This window comes from Tenrec ecaudatus, chromosome 5 (genome assembly GCF_050624435.1).
Source record: "Tenrec ecaudatus isolate mTenEca1 chromosome 5, mTenEca1.hap1, whole genome shotgun sequence".
Lineage (NCBI taxonomy): Eukaryota > Metazoa > Chordata > Mammalia > Afrosoricida > Tenrecidae > Tenrec > Tenrec ecaudatus.
The window spans coordinates 74,654,174-74,674,817 of NC_134534.1; the positions used below are offsets into that span (position 1 = coordinate 74,654,174).

Below are 20,644 nucleotides of genomic sequence, written 5' to 3' on the forward strand. Positions count from 1 at the left end.
CATTTGCTTATGCACCTGCTTTGTCTTCAGAAATCGTGTTGGGAGGTTAGCATCATAGAATGCCAGGTTAATAGAACAAGGTGTTCTTGCATTGAGGGAGTACTTGGGTAGAGGCCCAATGTTCATCTGCTACCTTAATACTAAACCTATAAGTACATACATCTATTACCCCATCATCATATATAAAGATATTTACATATGTACATGCCTGTATTTAGACCTCTATAAATGCCCTTTTCCCTCTATTTCTTTTTACTTTCCTTGTCCCACTATTATGTTCAGCCTTCATTTGGGTTTCGGTAATTCCACTCTTTACATTTCCCTTGTTCAAACCCTACCTGGCCTTCTACACCCTCCTTGCCATTGATTTTTGATCCCTTGTGGTCCCATTGTCCCTGGGTTTGGTAACACCTACTCCCACCACCCCTCAGGAACCATTAACATGGAAAGAGCATTAGACATTTTGCCTGTGTGTTTTCCACAGGCTAGAAATTAGATGAAGGAATTAGACTTCAGCACCCTATGAAAAACAAGACTCTCATAATGTAGTCTCTCTGAAGCCTATCCTGAAGATATTCCATTAGAAATTGTGCAGTATCTTAACAGAGATCTTGTGGGAGCATTCCTACTTTGATGTAGATTTCAAATTTGAACTATCTGAAGCCATGAAGGCCAACATAACCTCTAATATTTACTGGAAAGGAAAAGCAACTCTCTTTGCTCTTGATGTGGTGCATGCTGTCATATTTTAAGAGGCAATGACTCATGTTTTAGGACGCAATTGACTAATTGAACTCATCCAGGATGGCAAACATAGTTAAGGCCACATCATGCCTATCATATTTAAAGGAGTCACATGATGATTCTCTTTAGATACCTTTTCAGAGCTGTTGCACGGAGACGTAGTCAATGTGTTCTCGGTGTGATTTCCAAAGGGTACCAGAGGGAGGAAGATTTCACTTGAGAGGACAGGGACAGTATCCCTTTGACAGTCTAGCAACACTGGACATATGCCTTTAGCAAAGTAAAGCATGTTTAATGAATAAATGTATTTGTTGCATTAATTTATTTTTGTAATGAGCCATTCTGTGCGATGCATAATGGTGGTAGACATTTTTACCAATTCAGAGTTAGTTGTTTGTTCATTCTGTATATTGGATGCACTGACAGGGCTTTGTTTTGTTTTATTTTCTTTGCCCATTCTCTCAACCTCCGATAGCCATTAACCTTTTATCATCTCAATGGATTTGCCTATTTCAGAGAGTTCTTAAAAATGGAACCATACAATATGGGACATTTTGTGTCTGACTTATTTTACTAAGCAGAATGTTTTCAAAGTTCATCTGCATGTTTGTGCATGTCAGACCCTCACTTGCTTTGTATATATAGCTGAATAATACTCCACTCTATGTGTATGACAATGAATGCAAAGACATGCCTCTTCATTTTGCCATTCCTGGCACAGTAAAGAAGTTGCCTTTCCAGCTCAAAATGGCCAGTACCAATCCGTGTCTGCTTACTGGTAGTACAGTGGTTAAGTGCAAAGCTGTTAGCCAAAGGTGAATAGTTCAAAGCCACTAGCTGTTCTGAGGAAGAGATAGGTGGCAGTCTGCGTTCATAAAGATTTTCTGCCTTAGAAATCCTTTAGGGGTATTTCTACCCTATCCTATAGGGTGATTCTGTGGTGATAGATTTGGCTATTGTTGTTTTCAATGCACTAGGTGATAATCTTCCAACATTCCATTTCATTTTTTGACCACTTCCTAAATTTATACTTCGTACACACATACTCTGATTATTCATGGGTGCTTGCAGTTCTTTCTTCTCTTTTGAGTTGTGCCATATTAGCACGGGAAGGTTCTGGAAGCTTTAATCCATTTACTTTAGAAAGGTAGACTCTGTTTTGATGAGGCAGCTATTTCCCAATCATCTTTTGAGTGACTTCCAGCCTGACAGGCCTATCTTCCAGCACTGTATCAGACAGGTCCTGCTGCCATCCATAATGTGCTCACTGCTAGCTTTATTTAGAAATAGAGAGCCAGGTCCGTCTTCATAGTCTGAGTCTGAAACCTCTACTGACATCTATCCAGCATGGATGACTCTCCTGATGTTTGAAATACCAGAAAACTAGCTTTCAGTAACAGCAAGTCATAGCTACCACAATAAACAAAAACTAGCACACAAGTAGTGGATGAAGGTCAGAGATTACAGCATTCTGGAATGATTACAGCTCAACCTAAAGAAAACAAAGATCCTCACAGCTGGATCAATAAACAGCATCATTATAAACAATGGGGGGGGGGAGATTCAGTTGTCAGTGATTTCATTTTATGGGTATCCACAGTCAAAGCCCATGGAAGGAATTGTCAAAAATGAAAGAAATCAAGTAATCTATTATAGCATTAAGTACATCTGCCCCACTGATCTTCTCTCCCACCCCTGCCCCCATTTTATGGGGACTCTTATACCCTTGTCTCAATCCATACATCACTTGAATCCAGCAAATTTGTGCATATGTTGCCTTCATTCTTTTCCAGACATTTACTTTCTATTGAGCGCTTGGTATCAGCTCCTCTTTTTTTGCCCCCCTCCCTCTGTAGACAATGGAAGCCCATCTGTAGACAAGGGAACAATCCCCACAAAGAGGGGTCACAGGGAACGATGAGTCAACCAGGGTGCAGTAAATCATCAGTAAAACACTCTACATTCCTCTGGTTCCTTGAGGCTTCCTCACCCCCCATGATCATGACCCCAGTGCTGCTTCTCAATTCATCTTCTTCAGGTATTCAAAAGCAAAGATGTCACTTTAAGGACTAAGGTGTATTTTCTTTTCTTTGTTTCTTCTACTTACTGGGGTTTTAAAATCATTTTATTGGGGGGGCTCCTACAAGTCTTATCACAATCCATACATACATCCATTGTGTCAAGCACATATGCACATTTGTTGTCATCATCATTCTCAAAACATTTTCTTTCTACTTGAGTCCTTGGTATCAGCTTTTCCCCCCTCCCTTCTCAACCCTCCCTCCCTCATAAACCCTTGAAAATTTATCATTTTTTTCATGTCTTACACTGTCCAACATCTCCCTTCACCCACTTTTCTGCTGTCCATCCCCCAGGAAGGAGGTTATATGTAGATCCTTGTAATGAATTCCCCTTTCTACCCTCCTTTTCCCTCCCCTCCACCCTCCCAGTATCGCCACTCTCACCACTGAGCCTGAGGGGTTCATCTGCCCTGGATTCCCTGTGTTTCCAGTTCCCATCTGTACCAGTGTCCACCTCTGCTCTAGCCGGATGTTTATGATGCTCCTTCTGCAACCGAGCTGATTTCTGTGGAGTCCCTCTGGTGTGTGTTACTCAGTCGCCAACTTCCCGGAAGTCCAAGTCAACTAAGGTGTATTTTCAATCACCTCATATGGTTGTAGAAGTTAGAGAATAAACCAGGAAGATGGAAGAATTGATGTATTTGGATTATGGCATTATTGAAGAACGCTATGGACTGCTGGAAGAACGATACATTTTTCTTGGAAGAAGTACAGATAGAATGCTCCGTAAAAGCAAAGAGGATCAGAATCATCTCATGTACTTTGGGCATGTTACTAAGAGTGACTAGTCTCTGGATGAGTGCATGATTGGGAAAGTAGCAGGTCAGTCCATGACAAAAGACCCTCAAGAAGGTGACTTGGCACATGGCTGCAGCGATGGGCTCAGACATAGCAGTTATATAAGGAGGGGGCAGAGTTTCTTTCTGTTGTGCATAACTAGAAACTCACTGCCATCAAATTGATTCCAATGCATAGTGACCCTATGGGAACTAGAACTGCTCCCATGGGTCTTTGAGGCTGTCATTCTTTACATAAGAAGAAAACCTTGTTTTTCTTTCATAGAGCCACTGGTGGTTTTGAACTGCTGACCTTGCAATTAATAGCTCAATATATAATCCACCAGCTAGGGGTGGGGAACATCCAGCACAAGGACCACGTAAAGCCCAAGAAATCATCAATACCAGCAAACATTATATGCCTCACCAAAGAACAGCAGTTGCAGTCATCACATTAGGGGTGAGTTGACTAAAAGCAAGCTAATTTTTAAGCCGGTAATTATGTATGGCCAGTGAATGATGTTATAAATATCCAAGTGGCCCTTAGCAGCCAAAAAGGATCCCCATCACTGCACTATGCCAACCGTGCTCCTTCTGTTGTACACAGGGTCTCTGTAAATCAGATCCAATTTGAAGCTATGTGACAACAGCAATAGTAAAGATCCCTGGTACTATAGTCATTATGCATCGGGCTAACAAGACAAACCATTCCAAATCACTAGCTGCTCTGGGGGAGAAAGAGGCTTTCTATTCCTGTAAGCAGTTACAGTCTTGGAAGCCCACGGAGGCAATTCTACCCTGTCCTATATGGTTACTATGAGTTAGAAATGACTCAGTGGCAGTGAGCTTGGTTTGTTACTTTTATTTTTTTTAAGTATGTATATACATTTTATTTATTCACTCATCTGTTTCAGACTTACTTTTAACATTACCTAAAATACAATTTTTTGGAGAGGTTTATTATTTTGTATCATATTATCTGCATCCTACAATTCCTTATTGACCCTCTCATTTGACTTGAAGTCAGTCATGTTAGAGAAAACATACCTTGAACCTCAGCATGTTTCTTCAAACCTTCTGGACCGGCTCCCTCCACCTCCACTTTCCCTCTCTCCTTCTCCTCTTCTCTTTTTTTTAAAAGATTACCCAAGTTATGGCCCTAGCTGACTGCCACTTGACATGACTATTTCTGTAAGTCCAGCCTTTGCTGCTATCCACCGATTGCCATGGCTAAACGGACAGTATGACAGTCTGTACCGATCATTAAGGTGACCCAAATTAACAGCCTGGCCATGTCACAGTACATTCATTCCACATATACAGTCAGGGCCTACGTGTCAGGCAGAAACACAGATGTGCTTGTGTGTGTGTACATTGGATCAGGCATTATGGATTGTCATGTACTGCACAGATACATTAAATCTGCTAATGAAAAGCAGCTATCTCATACTACAACCACGATTGCAATTTGAGGTCAAAAAAGAAAATCTGTATACCTTTCTTTACCTGCTGCTCCTGTCATATGCCACTTTCCTTGACAGTTACTGTGTAAGGCCTCAGACAGTTTCTGTGTAAGGCCTCACAGCCCCAAGATGCTCCCCAGACTTTGCTTACTGGAAGACTTAATCTGAATGGTTGTATATCCTGGAGAGAGAAACAAAGCTCTCCTCACCAGGTGAAGAAAGTGGTAAAAGCTCTGAACTGTAGTTCACTGTTGGACTCTTTCCACTTCCTTGTGCGCCTGCGCTGCTCAGTACAGCTCAGGGCTTAATAAAGTACAAGCAGCCTTATTCTAGTCACAATGGCAATTGTTGGGACCTTGCATTGCCCAGTGTAAATGATCCCCCCAAATATTTGCATTCTTGATAGTAGTTGTTCCATAATGCACTCTAATAATTAGAGGGTCCTATTACCTGCTAAGTGTTAGTATAAATTAACAATCCATTATGGCACAATAAGTTTTGTAAAACATTTACAGATAAGAGATCATGTTTAATTAAAATTAACTTGCGTATGAAAGCCAAGTGCACTAATGATTTGCAATGACCTTCTATTACCTGCGGTCCCTTGTTTTGGCTGGATGATTGACAGCTTGCTGTTTGGCTACCATGTTGAATTTCAGCTGACAAGACTTTTCATTTTAACTCAATTTGCCCGCCTATCACAAGCTGGTGGCAGGCCAGACCCAAGTCACGCAGCTTTGCCTCAGCAGCTTGCTCTAGTTCTCATTAGTACGCATTTATTCAGTGGAAATCGGAAGACAAATGCTTGGAGGCATGTGAACTAAGTATAGCAAATTAGGTTTAAAGACTGAATATTTATAAGTATATGGAAAGGGTTTTTTTTTAATTCTAGAGCAAATTGAGTGCTAGCTTTGGTATAAAAGAAATGAAGATAGAAGGGGGACGTTTCTAAGAATAACAATACTATAAGCTTTTTCTTTCCATTTTGGAAATATGAACAATCTTTCTGACAACACCTTATCAAACAGCAACCTGCCTTCTCTTCCATGGAGTGCTTGCACAATGGAGTTTAGCACTTCGGGTCTGAGAAGGGAGAAGAAAATGAGGGTCATGTTCATTTGTTGTTTGGTTATCCCTTGGTATGCTTTAAATTGCCTTGTTTGTTCGGCTCTAGCACGGAAACAGATGTTGCTCCACCGAGCAGGATAATTTACTGTACCTCCTGGTGCGGCATGGAAGCCCTCCCAGGGCCCAGCTGGTCTGTCAGTGGCATTGGCTGGTGTCTGCTCAACTATGACAACTACAAGTGGAGGCTGCAATGTTTTATTGTGCAGTTGTCAGTCTTCTCAACATATAGCTCTGCCTGCATTCCGGCTGCGGCTAGTGGGAAAGCTGCGTGCTAGTGTGCTTGAACGTTGCACTGCAGTGCCACCCAAGCCCCACTCCCCATTGTTGATCATCATGCAACTCATTACTTTTGTCATCTAATGATTAGCGGGATGATCGCTCAGAGCAAGAGCCAAGCCTGCCTCGTGCCCATAACTGGTCCTGGAAGGTAGAACAGCTTTGTCATTTACGATCTGACCACGAAGCCACGCTTTGTGCTCTATTATTGTGATTAACTTCTGCATAAGATATGCTTGCCCAATTGTCATTTGGGATACTGCAGTGAGCACAAGCTGCCACGCTGCCCTCGAGCACATCGGCCAATAGGATGTGACCCTGCTACTCAGCCTGTTAAATGCCTGCCCTTTTCAAACAGTCACCCCACAATTATTTGGATTTGGTCCTTCCCCCCACACCTCTACCGCATTTGTTAGGGGAGAGGTACTGCGCCTTATGTCCTCAACCATTTTACACCACAAACTAAAAGGAAGCGCTGCTACTGTTTGTCCACAAGACTCAGCCCACCCTTGCTTTGCACCAGAGAAATGTGTTGGTTGCTGGTGAACTGCCAGCCATAATGCATCACACCACATGCCTCGTGGCTATCTGCAGAGAAGTCCAGGTTCCAAAACTAAAGTTCATTTCAGGCCTCATCACCCACCGGCCGACTCGCCTCTGCCTGTTTATGGTAACAAAGGCAGTCCCAAGGACTATGTCCGGCCCCACTCTACGTCACACTGAATCACCACACTGGCCACACATTTCTGTAGACGAATGAATGCTCATGGCAAAACCTCTTGTGAAAAGGCACCAGAGGTACCTGTGCCCCTGTTCATGCCGGGGCATTCACGGATGTGAATTTTAGCAAAATAGTGTTTATCTTTATTTGGGGGCTGATGTAAGCCTTCGCTGAAGCGTTTACTTATAAGCTGTGTTTCAGAGCTTTGCAGAACACTTAGGCTCAGTGTGTGTGTGTGTTATATTTATAAATTGCAAGCCAAAAACACACCCATTTGTTATCATGTCTGGAGGAGGGGGCTCAATTTGGAGCTCTTTTTCATGCTGCGGATTAGAAAGAATCAAGTTTTATATTCTAGGGCCCATTCACGCTGGTGGAAACATAGTCAGTTTTGATTATGAAGAGAGAGATGCAGACCTAGACAGGAGCTACATGCTGATATGCATGCTATCAGAATGATTTATGCAAATTATGCATATTATTCCCAAAGGAATTCCTCCTCAAACTGCCAGGATAAATTGCCGGAAATTAGCCATAAAATCTGTCGTGCTAGGAGCAAAAGGTGAAGGCCACTGGGAAAGCAAGGACATTCGGCTTCTAGAAGCTTCCAGGAGATGATGGTGCCTGGCACTTTCTTTCTCTGAGGAAAATATCTTTTTCTCCTGCATCCTCGTACAAGTATTTTCCCTTGGAATTTTTCCAGCAAATGCTCACTCATATTTTATTTACAGCTAGCATAAAAGAAATTAAGTGGTAAGCTGTCTCAGAAGCACTACTACAATTACTTTTCTATTAACTGCCTAAGTGGTTATTAAATGGCTGAGCCGGACTTGTCCTGGTGTCACCGTTCTGCAGGTTGGTGAAGAAGCCAGCCACCAGTGAGTGGTGTGCTTCAACAACAAAGCAGTTGCGATTCGCCCTTTGTGTACCCACGACCCAGATATTATTCCCTTTCCTACAAAAGCCTAACGAAGGACTCTGTTGGGGCGCGTGCCGCAACTGTCCCTCTGTCCTCTCTCCTCCTTCTTCCTAATCCTAGCCCCTGTGCCTCTAGATCGGTGTTCAACAGAAAGGATGAAGAACGTTTTTCCTTTTCGATCATGACTATTGGTAATGAGCTTTAAAAAGAAATAGTTTTCAATAATTTTTTTAAAGTGTTGCTGTGAATGAAGTCTATTCCAAATGATGCGGACCCCAAGGGTGTTACACAATAGAACTACCCTGTTTCCCCGAATGTAAGGCATCCCCCAAAATAAAACCTACTTACAGTTTTGCCTCTTGCTGAAATATAAGGCACCCCCCCACCCCGAGAATAAGGCCACCCAAGTTACAGTAACTCTGGACCGTAGCAGCAGCGCTCAGCTCACTGTTAGCCGCAGCCCAGCCGGAGCAGACAGGAAGTGCAAGGTCGCTTTTAATAAAACAATAAATGTGTGCCATATTCTACTTTGTGGAAAAATAAGACACCCCCAGAAAATAAGACCTCGCACACCTTTGGGAGCAAAAATTAATGTAAGACACTGTCTTATTTGCAGGGAAACGGTATTTTCCAGAGGATTTTCTTGACTATAAATCTTTATGGAAGTGTATGTGGCCAGACCTTTCTTCTGAGGCACCTCTGGGTTCAATCCCGCCCGCCTTTGCGTTAGTAATGAATTGAGCGTGATCCTTCCGAGCCTGTTCTGACCCTGCTTTGTTCCTTTGTGATTCCCCTTAGAAAGCATCGTTCTTGAGGCGCTCCGACTGCACTCATTATCAGCCACCCTTCGTTGTGTGGAAAATGACTTCCTTCTCCCGGTGAAGTCTGGGGAATGCCTTTTGAGGAAGGGCGACCTGGTGTGCATCTTTCCTCCCGCCATCCACCGCGACCCGGAAGTCTTCGAGGCTCCAGAGGTAACCCCTCCACGCAACTTCCGGCGCTCCTTCTGCGCTTGACTCGGACATGTTGCGCTGCTCACGGCCGGTCTGCAGGCTTTTTCCCCTCTGGACACCTGGGTCCCGAAGCGGGTGGAGGTCACTTGGTAATTGCATGGTGTCCATCTAAGGGAAAAATTCCTGTTTATTCATGCGTTGCCTCCGGACTTATCTTAGAAGGAGTTGGCAATCTATAAAATAAACACAAGGGTGAAAGACAAGGTTGATTTCTTCCAGAGAAACAGACCGTGCGCCTTGACCACCCCTACCTTGAGGCCCATTGCTTGACGGAGGCTTCCTGACAGCCCGGGAGGACAGGTGATTGACAGGTGGTTTAGAGAGCAAAACGTGATAAATATTTGGCTGAGCGTTTTCCAAGCGTAGCTGACTGTCCTAGAGCCAAGGGCCCGCACTGCCATACTGAACCCCATGCGCCTTTCCACTGCTTGCTAAAGACAGGTGCCCCTTCTTGATCAATTAGTATAGCTTGATGAACTTGAGGTTGTAAAGCGGCTGCTCTCGGGTGAAGCTCTGAGGGTAATTGTGTCATCTCCCTGGATTTTTTTTTTCTGGAGCTGGAGTTAATGAATATCAAAGACTGGAAATTAATCCACCCTGGCTCATCCTTTAATACTACTTCAGAGGTTCACCACCTGCATGTAAATTGAATGCGATCGTATTCTGCCTGTGCCTCGCCAGTCATGTCGCTGCTACAGCGTTTCTCTCTCTGAAATGCCATTTGGAAGAGTGAACTAAGGCTCCCCGTGAGCACTTCATACTTGGCTCACTTCTAAGCCTGGGTTCTCAGTGGCTCGCTATGTTGCAGTCAGGCTGGACTGGGATATTGCTGGATTTTTAAAAATTCATAAAAAGGCAGATTATCAAATACCGCAAGATAATTGACATCAATTTAATCAGCAAAGGCAGAATTTTTCGCCTGAAGAGCAAAATATATGCACGTGGCATCTGTATGTTTCAGAGGTATATGCACTATAACGATGAAGATCATCAATAGGAAGTGGACTAACAGTGAGGGGAGGGCCATTCTGCTGAGGACAATCATCAGTTCCTCATTGTAACTATGAAAACCACACAGGTAGCCATTCATTAAATACATCACATGGATAGCCAGTGTCTTAACTACATTTTAAAATTTGACGAGTGTCATTTCTAGCTATAAACGTTGTTTACTTTTTTTTACTCTTTATTTTCATGGTGGGCTTATCCCACTAGTCATTATTAAGTGCAATACTCAGACTTTGCATGATAGTGAAGTCAGCATTCAGGTTATCAACAAATCCTCAATATTTTTTTATTGAACTGCCGTTATGTTTTACGGCACTGCCCATTGTTTTCCCTCTCACTGTGTTCTAAGGATGGAAACACCTGGATTTCAAATTTTAGAAATTTTTGTAAAAATTGGAAGAGTGCTAAATTGTTGGTGCCCCCATCCCACTCCCCATGGGATACTAAATAGCCAGGTTCCACTTTTTCATAATGAATCAACTAATCTTAATAGTAATCAAATGGGTTTACCCCATACTCAATCTGTAGAAGAACAAACTTGTATTAATGATTCAGCATCCTTAGTTCAGCTCTAACTTGAGCAAGTGAAGATTCTCTATTATTTTCTAGATTTAACATTACCCAATGATGCCTGACTCATATTAAAATTAACTGGCTAACTTTTGTCATGGTATTTTTTTCTGGAAATTGGTTGTGATATCATTGGCACAGAACCAATGATACTGTTCCGGACCACTTTTATATGATTTGGCAAGATTTTATGTCATCACTCATTCAATAAACCCGCACAGAGCACATGCAACTGCCAAGCATACAGATTTATTTATTTTGCTCCTAACAACTTTGGGTGGTAATCAGTAAAGGCTATAGATGCTCATTTAACAGATGCCCGCCCAAAATCATCATGCACAGACAATAAAAAAGGGAAGAAAACTCTGCCCTTGACCATTTGTTGCTGAGACCTCCAGTCCGAAGCTTCTTGAAGATTTATATTCACTGCTGCCTGTCTTTTTGTGTCATATGTAACATGAATGGAAAGAGTAGGCTTTAGATGCAGAAAATAGTAACTGTTAAACCAAACATATGAGGAAGAGTAACTCCCAAGTACAGATGCCACTATTGTGTCTCAAATAGTAAACTTGCTGGGCTGCGAACTTAAATGTTGAAGGCAGAATCATCCAGGGGTTCTGTCGAAGAATTGCCTGCCAGTCACTTCTGAGAAACAGCCATTGAAGACCTTATGGACTATATCTCTACTCGGACACACATGGCGTCCCCATGAGTCAGAGCAACTGGTTTTACTCTGTAAAGAAACAAGAATGAACCTCAGCAGAAATAGATTCTCTTGACCCCAAAAGAGATAGTTTCAGAATGTTGAGAGCCCCAAGAAACTCCAGGATAGTAAGCTCACTGCCATCTAGTTGTTTACTATTCGTAACAACCCTATAGGACAGGACACAACTGCCATCTCCACCGCCGCGGCCACCACCACCACCACCACCACCACCACCACCACCACCCCACCCCCAGTGGGTTTCCAAGACTGTAATTCTTAACAGGAGTAGAAAGCCTTGTCTTTTCCCCACATTGTGGTTGGTGGTTTCAAACTGCAGCCCAATCTAGCCATTATGCCACCCAGGATATTATGTCCCTTAAAGAGGCTACTGTTTGTCTTCATACTTAACACTTAAGGCACATGCATCTCTCAATTTTTAGAATGCCTTTTCTTATTTGTCTACCCGTGATTAGTTGCCTTCAGGTTAATTCCAACTTACAGTGACCTCATATGTGCAGAGTGCAACTGCTTCTTAAGGTGTTGAAGGCTATGGCCTTTTGGAAGCAAATCACCAGGCCTGCCTGCTGAGGTACCTCTGGTTGCTTCAGATTGCCAGCCTTTCAATTGCTAGTTGGATGGAAGATTAGCCATTGTCTGTACCCAGGGCCTCCTACAAGGTTCCAGATTATTCCACAAGTATCATCTTATACATTCCCCTTTCCTTTGATAGTGTCTCTCCTTTCTACCTCTGTTCTCAGAGAGTTCACTACTTCTTACTCTGTGGTCTCTGCACACTTCTGTAAGGTACTAGCTGGCATTTTGCAGTCACTTGTGTATGGGTCTAGGCTCCCACAAGGTGGGGACTCAGGGAGAAGGAGGGTCATGATTTTTCCATGTATACATTCTGAATAATTTTTGTGGTGCCTCAAAAAAAAACAGGGCATACTGTAAGTAAATAAACATACCGAGGATCTAGTAACCAAAGCACTTCGACAGACAAATGGGGTGACATCAGGGATAAGTATGTTTGGCCCCCACACTTAGCTGCTTACAGTCTTTAGGGGCTCAAAGACCCTATCACATAGCTGCCTTCTCCCAGTCTGATGCTTCATGATGAGAGAGAGTTTCTGCCACACTAGTCAATTGGAAGTCTGTGGATTTGTGGATTACCTGACTGGTCAATGTGCTTGACTGCTAACCAGAGGGTGGTAGTTCAACCTAGAAGCATTGCAGAAGAGAGACCTTTCAATGTCCTTCTGTAAAAATTAGCTACTGCAGACCCTATGGAGCACAATTCTATTCTGACACCCACTGGGTCACCTTGACCCAGATTCAACTCTGCAGTAACTGGTTTCTGGTACCTACATTCTCGGTACCAGTGGCGTACAGAAAAATCTCTGATTTGTTGCTAGCTTTTGTTTCCTTCGTGGTGTAAATATTCCCATCCTGGCCAATTTCAGCCTACGAAAGTGACAGTAACACAACCCAAAGCTGGGAAGAAAGTTCGTACTCTGTAAAACTGCCTGGAGCACACTCCTGATGGATCAAAGTATCAAAATGGACTCCTGGCATCTTGTCAGCTTTCCCCAGGAGAGCTGTACCCAGAGAAACAGTGCAACCCATAGCCATTCATGGGAAAAACTGGCAGCTTGTATTCAGTTTTAGGAAGTCATATCTAACATTTCACTTAGATATCTATATGCAAAATTATACACCACGTAGGTACAATTCATTAACATATTGCGTGTCACCTATCTAAGCTAGACCATGTTTTATTCCTTTGGAAATGTAGTGCCTCACATAGAGGAGGTGCTAGAAAAATATGCTGAACACAACTTGGCATAGTATTTGGAGAACACAAGTTGGTTGTTATGCAAACGTTTGCAGTCCCCGATATCCAAAATTCTCTTCTATCTAGAAATGTGTATCATCTCTCCAGATTATATTTCTAATGCTTTAGTACTACACTGTTTTCTAGTAGTTTTAAGCATTGAATAGTCATTTATTTCCCACTTACTAAATGTTTATTTACCCATTCAGTAATTGTGTTTCTTTTCATAAGCTGGAAAATTTTCTAAAAGGTACCTTATTCTCATTAAAGAAAAAAAACTCACGGATTCACTACCTTTGAGATATTTCCAGTTCCTTGTGGCCCTACAGACAGCATAGAATTGCACCCCTGAGTTTTCTGAACTGTCAATCTTCATAGGAATAGAAACCCTATCTTTCTGCCTCAGGAGCAGCTGGTGGTTCTGAACTGCTGACTCTGGGGTTAGAAGCCCTTTGCATAACCTACTATGCCAGTCAGGCCCCTTAGTTGTTCATTAATTATAAAATAGAGAGAGCTTCTACTATATCCATTGGTCTAGGAGACTTAAACGTGTTGTTAGTTAGGTGCCGTATAGTTAGTTCTGACTCAGCCACTGTGGTAGTTACATAATTTATGTCAACTTGAAGATATATACAAGCGTTGGGGTGGTATCAAACCTGTCAATCAGGCCACAGCCTGATGGTGCCTTCTTGTGGGTGTGGCCTTCTCATAAGAAGGACTCAGGGAATCTCCCCCCTTCTCTCCTGCTTGCTGGCCACCTGGAGCACAGACAGCCCTGCCATGTTCCCACTGAACTTGGAGCCATACGATTTTGTCCTCGCCGGCCTGTGATAGTCCTGTATCCTGCATCACTTGAGGTGACAGCATGAGTGAAGAAGGACTAGGATCAGTCTTATGGGCTTGAGTTGGACTGGGAGATTTTCTTGATGTCTAATTACTTCTTGATATAAATCTCTTTCATACACATGTATGGGGGCAACTGGATTGGTTCTGTAGTGCACCAGACCTAACGCTGCCAGCCGACAGACCACAGTATGAAACACTGCTGATTGATTCTGCCCCATGCTCATGATGGTTCTTAGGACAGAGCCCATTCCCAAGCAGAATGGCATTTCTCAGGGATTGGTCTCTTGATAGCATGCTCCAAGTGCGTGAAACCAAGTCTCACCACCCTTGCTTCTGAAGAACATTCGCTGTACCTCTTCGAAGACAAGCTTGTTTGTTTTTCTCACAGTCCGTGGCACTTGCCCTATTTTAGACCAGCACCGTCATGCAAATACGTTGAGTCTTCTGTGGTGAATCTGTATTTTAAAATGCAGAGCTATAAAAGAGATCACCCATGACTAGGTGCAGAGAAAGAAGTCTAATGAGTTCTATGTGTGTATTTTTCTCTCTTCAGGGGAAGGGAACTTCTCCCAGAGATCTCCACAGACTTTCACTCATTTAACACTGACTAGGCTGGCTCACCTACAACCTGTTCTAGACTACACACTGGCACGGGGGATTTGATGACTGTGATTAATACTTAGATAAATCTTAGGCAAAGGAATGACATTGAGGGAGCTGACTACAACAGTCTTTGGAGGCAATAGGGAATTTCAGTGTCATGCACTATCTCTTAGGATCCCTATATTCTGACCCCTTTGATCTTTCATTTAATTAATCATCTTTAATTATAAAATGCCAAGCTTATTATCATTACTGCAAAAAAAAATTCTCTGTCTACCTGGAGAACCCTGTAGTTCAGTCTTTCCAAAGCAGTGTGCACATCTTGAGCTTCCCTGAGCCTATGTTCCATGCCATTGTGTCTCCAAAATCCAAGAGATGAGACTCACATCCTTTCCCTTTGGAGCTAAAACCTACCTATGTTCCCAGCAACTTCCAGAGGCTTTTCCTAACTGCTACTGCTCAGACTGTCCACCCTGGCAACAGAACAGGCTGAAAAGAATTTTTAGCTCCCAATATAGTAATGTCCTTGTTCCCTTTGAGCTTGTTCGTGGTCACCGAACAATGGAGTTGGCCTTCCGCCTTTGTGTTTCATATAATGATAAGCTAAGTAGGAATGTCAAAGATGGTTATTTATAGAAGATTGGGTAGAAGGTAGATGGAAACTAGAGAAGCAACATGACTGTTTCCCTAATGAGAAATTTGAGAGCGTGGCGTGCTAATAATGCTAGCACAAGATCACAGGGACGGGGACATTCAAGCATGGCATGCTTAGCACTGTGGCCTCTGAGGGGGCAGCAGCACATAGATTTTCACCAAGAACATGCATTCTATGGCATCTCCTGGCTTATTTATGACATCAGGATCCTTTGAAATGATAACTCAAGCTAAACATTCGGGGGTTTGCATTTTCTGGCCCAAACCTTGTGTAACATATCATTTCAGTGCAAAGTTCACTCAAGCTGATTTGCCTAGGCAGGAAATATTTTTGAGAGTCTGTTAGTCAAGGTTGACTAGAGAAACAAATCCAGAGGTCCTCACAGGTGTGTAAGAGAGAGCTTAATACCAAAGAGCAATAAATATCGAATAAACATCCCAGTCCAGGTCAATCCATAAGTCTGATATTGGCCCATCTGCCCTATACTAGTCCATAAAGTCCTCTTCAGACTCACACAGCACATGCAATGATGCCAAATGCAGGAAGATCACAAGTCAGTGAGCGCTGAGTCTTGTGGATCCAATGGCAATGGACGCATCTTGAGGGCTCTGGTATCAGCGTGGCTATATATGGCTCCTCCATATCTCTGAGTGTCTCTTCAACACAGGAAAGTGAAGCAGAGAGAAAGTTGGCCCAGCTCCATGGAGAAAGAGAGGAAGTTCCCAGAATCCTTATAAGAAGTCCATACTCACAAGGAAGCATCATCAGACTGTGTCCTATGTGACAGGCTAGACTCCACTCCTTCACTCTTAATATCCTCAAGTTGACATGAAATTATGTAACTATCACAGAGAGAATACTCCATCCATCCTGGGACAACAAGGAGCAGGAAGACCTGGTATTGACTTCTGACAAGTAGTCCCATCCTCAGTCATAGAAAGGAGAGTGGCTTATAGTAATTCTACCATCAGTGAGAAAGTGCGCGCCGTCAACATGTGGCCCCTCCTGTGCAGAGTAGCACTGTTCCACCGAGTTTTCAAGCTGGCTATCTTTCAGAAGCACACTGCAAGCCCTGTCTTCTGCGGAACCTCTGAATTTGAACCGCCAACCTTTGGGCGAGTAGCCCATGGCTTAACTATGTTTGCAACCCAGAGGTTTCCTTCTACAGGTACAAACGAGTGTTTTAAAGTTAGTACTGGTTAGATTCTTCTTAGATGCAACAAAGAACATCTTTGATAAAATATACTACTGTTCTACAGAGCTCAAATATTAGTTGTTGGGAGTTAGAAGAGGCAGATGCGAAATCAAAGACAGGTTATGTGTAAACTGTTGGGGAGCTTGATTAATTATTCAAATTGTTGAATATAAAATTGCACATCTAAAATATATACCTACATAATTTACAATAAAATATTGTTTTTTTTAAAAAGATTCAAACAAATTTTGCACATAAAAAAAGTAATCTGATGGAGAAGAAATATACCCCCCAAACAACAATAATTTTGTCATTGTGATTACATCAATTCCAAATTAAAGGCAAACAAAATCCATTCAAAGAAGTTTTTTTTCTTTTTAATCATTTTATTGGGGGCTCTTACAGCTCTTACCACAATCCATCCATACATCCATTGTATCAAGCACATTTGTACATTTGTTGCCCTCATCATTCTCAGAACATTTGCTTTCTACTTGAGCCCTTGATATCAGCTCCTCATTTTCCCATCCCTCCCCATACCCACTCCCTCGTGTACCTTTGATAATTTATAAATTATTATCATTTTGTCATGTCTTACACTGTGTCCCTTCACCCACTTTTCCGTTGTCCGTCCCCCAGGGAGGGGGTTAGATGTAGATCCTTGTAATTAGTTTTCCTTTTCTACCCCACCTTCCCTCAAAGAGTATTTTTATAAGCATCAATATATCCCATCAAGTCTGTAAGCTAGGTAAATATGGATAAAATTAAAACCAGCACTTTTAAGGAAAGTAATTTGCTGATTTTAACATCACTGATAGAGTGAGGAAATTAGATGATCTGTCAGGGGCTTTGGAATCTACTCATATTACATGATTATCACTCTACCCTCAGTGCTTTCCGTCCGACCGGCTTCTTTGCATGTGCCTTCATGCAGTTCATAGTAAAGTTGTGTGCTGAACAAGTCTCATACTAATGAGCTCCAAGTACAAGAAATACTTGGTCGTTTTCATGCATGCCACGTGCACTAATTCAATCAATGGTTTAATTCACCATGGGCTGAATAAGGTCACTCATTCTCCTCTTAGAAACTCAGGTGAGAGTTCAACCATTACCCTTAAAGCAAGGCAAAATTATGATGGTTAACTAAAGCAACTTCTGAAAACATGCCAACCCTATCTGCCACGCAGGAATTCATTCTAATACAATTTTCCTCAAGGAAAGTCACTATTTTTTTAGTCGGGATCCTTTGAAATTATAACCCAGTAGAAGAGAGAGAAAAACAAAACAAAATAAAAGCAAACAAACCCTATATTATGGCATCCTTCCTACATAGTATTTATCTATATCGTATCGTTCAATGTTATTTAATGCAATTATACAGTGCATATCCTAACCTCCTCGTTCCTGTCCATCAGGGGAAAGACAGACGCACATTAGGGATCTGCAGCAGGGCATCTTCTGAGGCTCGTGGGATTCATTCTTCCCGTCACAATGGTGGAGATGAAGGAGTCTTCACCGTCCTCAGAACACCCCAGAATACCAAATGCTCACGAAGGCGGACCTGCCTTAGCGCAGCGACAAATGAGAGAGCTCGGGAAACTTGGAGAATGAAATAGATAAGGAACAGAAAAGAGAGTTCATTTGGATTTTAGTTTAATGTGTGGTGACTCTTTTCCTCATAGCATTTGAGGGTTTTTTGAAAATTCATACATTGTTGGCACGGAGTCAAGGTTTGCTTTCTGATATTTGCCAGATTCCACGGAGGCCTTTAAAGACGGGGGGCTGACTGCAACCTTTGTGGGATGGAATTCGAGCTAATTTGTGCCACGGTTTAAATGTTACCCCTCCTGTTCTTTGTTACAGGAGTTTAGATATGATCGCTTTGTACAGGATGGGCGGAAGAAAACGGCCTTTTTCAAGAGAGGAAAGAAGCTGAACTATTACATCATGCCCTTTGGATCCGGAGCTTCCAAATGCCCAGGCCGGTTTTTTGCAGTCTCAGAAGTGAAGCTGTTGTTGTTTGCGCTTGTCACTTGCTTTGATTTAGAAATGATTGATGACAAGCCTGTAGAGCAAAGCTATAGTCGCATTTTGTTTGGTATTTCATATCCAAGCTCCGACGTTTTATTTAGGTATAAGGTAAAATCATGAAGAAGTTAAAAATCCGTGAGCATAAATGTCTCTTTAATCTCTGCGCATAGAATCCTTCCTGTGGCTTGTTTGTTTTGTATTGCTTTAAAAGTGCCAATTTCCATTTCATCGGAGGTCAGTTTATGCTTGCTCACAAAAGCTTATTATAAAATAGGGTGGGATGAAAAGGAATCATCCAAATCAACTTATTGATAAGGTTACGGGGGCTGTGTGTGCGGTTTCCTGTTTTCCCATGTCACAATAAATGCATCTTCAGAGCAATCATTTTGGCATTGTCCATTTTTTCAAGTCACTCAAATTCTTTTTAATTATGTGAAAACATTGAGTATGGGTTACTGGAAATTTGTACCGGAAAAACTCTTAGACCCAGTCTAACAAATTCCAAATTCTCAGGGAACTTTAATTTCTGTGAGCTGCCCTGAATGAAAATGTCCCCTCAAAGCATCGTACCGATAATGTGTTTATTGCCAGAGAGTATTTGCATTAAATGAGTTCTGTGGTAGATTAAATGCTTCAACTTCACTTCTCTATCTAACCATCCATAAATGCTTTTTATTATTTTATATATTACAGCTCAATAGAAAATGTCTTGTTATTGAAGGCCTCCCTTATGCAACTTAAACATGGTTAAGATTTAATATATAAGAAAACACAAAAGCTGTTATATATTCAGCAGCTGACCTAGACATTTGTGCTCAGTTTACTACAGAATTAAATGTTGAAATCATCATACCATTGAGAGTAGCATTTTGTCTTTAGTGTCATGTATTAAGAGTTTCACATCCATAGCTCAATTAACCCTTTCCTCAATGCTTCCTTGTATGTAAACTGAAAAATGAAATAAGTGGCATTACTTTTTTGACACAACAACTTTTGGACTTAGCTGTGTTATTTTAAACGATTTTATGTAATTTTATATGATACAGTGGATTTTTATGCCAATGACATAAATGGCATCTGATGTAAATGTTGATATTAATAGGCAAAGCAATGGTATATTTGTTATTCTGGGTACTTTAGGGAAACAAATCCACAAAAACTCATATGTAAGAGAGAGTTTTATATAAAGGTTAAGTGCACATCAAGAAAACATCCCAACCCAGTGCTGCCCAAGCCCACAGTCCAACATTAACCCAAATGTTTGACACCAATCCACAAAGACTTCCTCTATCTTACAAAACACACACTATGATGCCAACTGCAGGAAGAAAGCCAAGTCAGTGAACATGTAAGCATCCCAGCACTGGCAGGTCTCTCCACATGGCTGCTCCAGCACCCAGGGCTACATCGGGGTAGGTCCATGAGGCTGCTTCTTAGGGATATCTTGCAGGAAGTGAGCCTTACCAGCTGAAGCAGGGAACTGGCTAAGGCAGCTGCACCCTGGTCCCACCATCACAAAGCAAGAGACCAGAGAACTAGAAAGGTGAGGCTCACTGAGCCTCCGCCCTTTAATTAACCCCACATGTGTTTATCAGACAGGTTGGCACAATAATGTACCTCAGTATACTTATACATAATACAGCCAAATTAATTTATATTTTTTCATTGGAATTTCTAATAATTCAGGTATTTGCTAATTTTTAAGTAAATTGGTTTTTTATTATAAGATAAGGTAATTCTTAATACAATAGTCTCAGAAAGCCTTTATGGGTCTGTGTGAGTTGGAAAGTTGGAATTGCCTCAATGGCAGTGGGTTGGTGTATTAATAATAAATAAGGTTTTTATAGCAGTTTTTCCTCCTTCCTGAGTTCCATGCTCTAAAAGTCCTTCGTGTGAAGTCCTATGAACTTTATTTTTTCTTGATTGTGGGCATCTTTACTTTTGCCCCTTTTCTAGAAAGGTAGTTTTGTTGAATGCACAAGTCTAGGCGGACAGCGATTTCTCATTAACACTTTTGAAGTATTGCATCTCCCACATACTTTCTTATGATTGAAAAGTAAGGCATCAATCATTTTCAA

The 20,644-nt window shown here is 42.0% G+C and overlaps 1 protein-coding gene across 1 annotated transcript in view; it reads left to right on the forward strand.

Annotated features, from left to right (window-relative positions):
- Nucleotides 1–19,503, forward strand: part of CYP7B1 (cytochrome P450 family 7 subfamily B member 1) — a 200,164-nt gene extending 180,661 nt beyond the window's left edge. The window contains exons 5-6 of the mRNA XM_075549630.1: nt 8,907–9,082; nt 18,399–19,503. Of these exons, the coding sequence (XP_075405745.1) occupies nt 8,907–9,082; nt 18,399–18,686 (464 nt within the window). The 3' untranslated portion in view covers nt 18,687–19,503. The remainder of the gene's footprint in view (nt 1–8,906; nt 9,083–18,398) is intronic.
- Nucleotides 19,504–20,644: the final 1,141 nt, after the last annotated feature.